The following is a 4287-nucleotide window of genomic DNA, read 5'->3' as shown; positions in this document are numbered from 1 at the left end:
CGAAATTACGCACGAAGGCGACAAAATAACGGCGCACTAAACAGGTGCGAAAAATGCTCCAACGTAGTGGAGAGAAGCTAAACCGAGCGAGAATACAACAAACACGCAACACTACGACAGCAACGTATACAATAACACACAACACTAGACAAACACAACGAGAAACTTATAGGACACTAATTACGCTAAACGAGAAACAGGTGTCACAACAAACAGACAAAAGCAAACGAACATGAAACATACAACGGTGGCAGCTAGTATTCCGGAGACAACGAACACAGAAGCCTGCCCGAACAAGGAAGAGAGGCAGCCTCGGCCGAAACCGTGACAGTACCCCCCCCTTGACGCGCGGCTCCAGACGTGCGCCGACTCCGGCCTCGGGGACGACCAGGAGGACGCGGAGCAGGGTGCGTCGGGTGCCCACGGTGGAATTCCGTCAGGAGAGACGGGTCCAAAATGTCTCTCCTCGGCACCCAGCACCGTTCCTCCGGACCGTACCCCTCCCACTCCACTAGATATTGGAGACCCCCCATCCGACGTCTCGAATCCAAGATGGACTTCACGGAGTACGCCGGTGCCCCCTCGATGTCCAATGGGGGCGGAGGAGTCTCCCTGATCTCACTTTCTTGGAGTGGGCCAGCTACCACCGGCCTGAGAAGAGACACATGGAACGAGGGGTTAATACTTTTATATTCAAAAGGTAGTTGTAATTTGTAACACACCTCGTTCAACCTTCTCAGGACTTTAAATGGCCCTACAAACCGCCGACCCAGTTTCCAACAGGGCAGGCGGAGGGGCAGGTTTCTGGTAGAGAGCCAGACTCGATCACCAGGTGCGTACACCGGTCCCTCACTGCGGTGGAGATAGGCGCTCGCCTTATGACGTCGGAGGGCCCGCTGCAGGTGGACGTGTGCAGCGTTCCATGTCTCCTCCGAGCACCGTGCCCACTCATCCACCGCAGGAGCCTCAATCTGGCTCTGCTGCCAAGGTGCCAGAACCGGCTGGTAACCTAACACACATTGGAAAGGGGTTAGGTTAGTGGAGGAATGGTTCACGCGTTCCACCTGCCCATTACTCTCCGGGTGGTAACCCGAGGTGAGACTCACCGAGACCCCCAACCGCTCCATAAAGGCTCTCCAGACCCTGGAGGTAAATTGGGGACCCCGATCAGACACAATATCCTCGTGTACCCCGTAGTGCCGGAACACATGGGTGAATAGTGCCTCGGCAGTTTGCAGGGCGGTAGGAAGGCCCGGCATGGGGAGCAAACGACAGGCCTTAGAAAACCGGTCCACAACGACCAGTATAGTGGTATTCCCCTGAGAAGGAGGAAGGTCAGTAAGGAAATCCACCGAGAGGTGAGACCATGGTCGTTGTGGAACGGGCAGGGGTAGTAACTTACCCCTAGGCGCCTTACACTGGGCGCACACCGAGCAGGAGGAAACATAAACCCTCACATCCCTTGCCAACGTGGGCCACCAGTACTTGGCACTAAGACAGTGCACTGTCCGGCCGATACCAGGGTGTCCAGAGGAGGGTGACGTGTGAGCCCAATAGATCAATCGATCCCGAACCTCGAGCGGAACGTACTTCCGACCCTCCGGGCATTGCGTTGGACTAGGGTCGGTGCGTAACGCCCGCTCGAGCTCAGCATCGACCTCCCACACTACCGGTGCCACCAGACACGACTCCGGCAGTATGGGAGTGGGCTCCACGGACCTCTCCTCTGTGTCATACCGCCGAGACAGTGCATCTGCCTTACCGTTCTGTGACCCAGGGATGTACGTGATCTTAAATGTAAACCGGGTCAAAAACATATTCCATCTCGCCTGGCGAGGGTTCAGCCTCCTCGCTGCCCGGATGAACTCCAGGTTACGGTGGTCCGTCAAAATGAGGAAAGGGTGTTGAGCCCCCTCAAGCCAGTGCCTCCACACCTTTAGGGCCTGTACCACGGCTAACAGCTCCCTGTCCCCTACGTCATAGTTTCGCTCCGCCGGACTGAGCTTTTTGGAATAAAAAGCACAGGGGCGGAGTTTAGGTGGCGCGCCTGACCGTTGTGAAAGTACGGCTCCTATACTGGCCTCAGACGCGTCCATCTCTACCTGAAATGGCAGAGGGATCCGGATGCGCCAGCACCGGGGCCGAGGTAAACAGGTCCTTCAGCCCCCCAAACGCCCTGTCCGCCTCGGCAGACCACTGCAGACGCACCGGACCCCCCTTCAAAAGAGACGTGAGGGGAGCTGCCACCTGTCCAAAACCCCGGATAAACCTCCGGTAGTAATTCGCAAACCCCAAAAACTGCTGCACCTCCTTCACAGTGGTTGGTGTTTGCCAATTACGCACGGCTGACACCCGGTCTACCTCCATCTTCACCCCTGACGCAGACAACTGATACCCCAAAAAGGAGACCGACTCCTGGAAAAACAGACACTTCTCTGCCTTAACATACAGGTCGTGCTCCACCAGCCTCCGCAACACTCTGCGCACCAGGGCCACATGCTTGACACGGGTAGGCGAGTACACGAGAATGTCATCTATGTACACAACCACCCCCTGCCCCTGCATGTCCCTGAAGATCTCATCCACGAATGATTGGAAAACTGACGGAGCGTTCATCAACCCGTATGGCATGACAAGATACTCGTAATGGCCCGAGGTGGTACTAAAGGCTGTCTTCCATTCATCGCCCTCCCTGATGCGCACCAAGTTGTACGCGCTCCTGAGATCTAATTTATGAGATCAATGACTCAGTCATGGTCGCAATCAGCGGGAGTGGATAACTGTACTTCACCGTGATCTGATTGAGACCACGATAATCGATGCACGGGCGTAAACCACCATCCTTTTTCTTCACAAAAAATAAACTTGAGGACGCAGGGGAAGTGGAAGGCCGTATGTATCCTTGTCTCAGAGATTCGTCTATGTAAGTCTCCATAGCTTTCTTCTCCTCCTGAGACAGAGGATACACATGGCTCCGTGGGAGCGCAGCTCCTACCTGGAGGTCTATCGCACAATCTCCCTGCCTATGGGGCGGCAACTGCGTCGCCCTCGACTTACTAAACGCAATAGCCAAATCCCCATACTCAGGGGGAACGTGCAATGCGGGCACCTGGTTTGGACTCTCCACCGAGGTAGCCCCTACGGAAACACCCAAACATCGACCAACACACTGGGCAGACCACTCCATCAGAGCCCTCTCCTGCCACGAAATAAATGGGTTATGGGTACTCAACCAGGGCATGCCCAGCACCACCGGATACGCAGGCGAGTCAATCGGAAATAGCTGAATCATCTCCTGATGACCCCCCTGCGCACACATCCTAAGTGGCGCAGTGACCTCCCTGATCAAGCCCGCACCCAACGGACGGCTATCTAGGGCATGAACGGGGAAAGGGACATCAACAGGAAGAAGGGGAATCCCTAACGCTAAACAAAACTTCTTATCAACAAAATTCCCAGCCGCGCCTGAATCTAACAGCGCCTTATGCTGGGAATGAGGTGCTACCTGTGGAAAACTCACAGGTATACAGAAATGTGCAACAGAGAGCTCTGGGTGAGTGGGGCGCCTACTCACCTGGAAGGAATCCCCAGTGCGGGACCTGTCGTCCTCTCCCCTAGGAGGCCATCCCCAGCACCTAGCCGCGGTGTGTCCTCCCCGACCACAGTTGGTGCAGGAGATAGACCCCCTAGAAAGCCGACCCCTCCTCTCTCTAGCGCCAGCGCCCCCGAGCTCCATGGGGCACGGCTCGGAGGCGCTGGAGGGTGAAATGGACGGACCCCCCTCGGGACGTCCGGGGGTAGCTAGCAGGTTATCCAGCCTGATGGACATGTCGACCAACTGGTCGAACGAGAGGCTGGTGTCCCTACAGGCCAGCTCCCGACGGACGTCCTCTCGTAGACTACATCTGTAGTGATCGACGAGAGCCCCGCTCATTCCACCTTGCATCTGCCGCTAGAGTACGGAATTCGAGGGCGAACTCCTGGGCACTCCTCCTCCCCTGCCGGAGGAAGACCAGACGCTCCCCCGCCGCTTTCCCCTCCGGGGGATGGTCAAACACCGCCCTGAAGCGGCGGGAGAACTCGTCGTATGTGATGGTGTCCGCGTCGATCCTCCTCCACTCCGCGTTGGCCCATTCCAACGCCTTCCCGGAAAGGCAGGAGATCAGGGCGGACACGCTCTCATGTCCCGAGGGCGCCGGGTGCACGGTGGCCAGGTACAGCTCCACCTGGAGAAGGAATCCCTGACACCCGGCCGCGGTCCCATCGTAGGCCCTCGGGAGTGAGAGT

General features: G+C 57.0%; 1 protein-coding gene across 1 annotated transcript in view; it reads right to left on the bottom strand.

Annotated features, from left to right (window-relative positions):
- The window catches only part of LOC311112517 (catenin alpha-2-like), a gene marked incomplete at its 5' end in the record, with an annotated part of 49251 nt that extends 47155 nt beyond the window's left edge, over positions 1 to 2096 (bottom strand). The window contains one exon of the mRNA XM_084155649.1: positions 2078 to 2096. Coding sequence (XP_084011775.1) covers positions 2078 to 2096 — 19 coding nt within the window. The remainder of the gene's footprint in view (positions 1 to 2077) is intronic.
- Between the last annotated feature and the right edge of the window lie 2191 nt (positions 2097 to 4287).

Source organism: Coregonus lavaretus, assembly GCF_964263955.1.
Source record: "Coregonus lavaretus genome assembly, chromosome: 38".
Taxonomy (NCBI): Eukaryota; Metazoa; Chordata; class Actinopteri; order Salmoniformes; family Salmonidae; genus Coregonus; species Coregonus lavaretus.
Note: the sequence above shows the minus strand (reverse complement) of the source record. Positions and strands in the feature narration are given on the sequence as shown.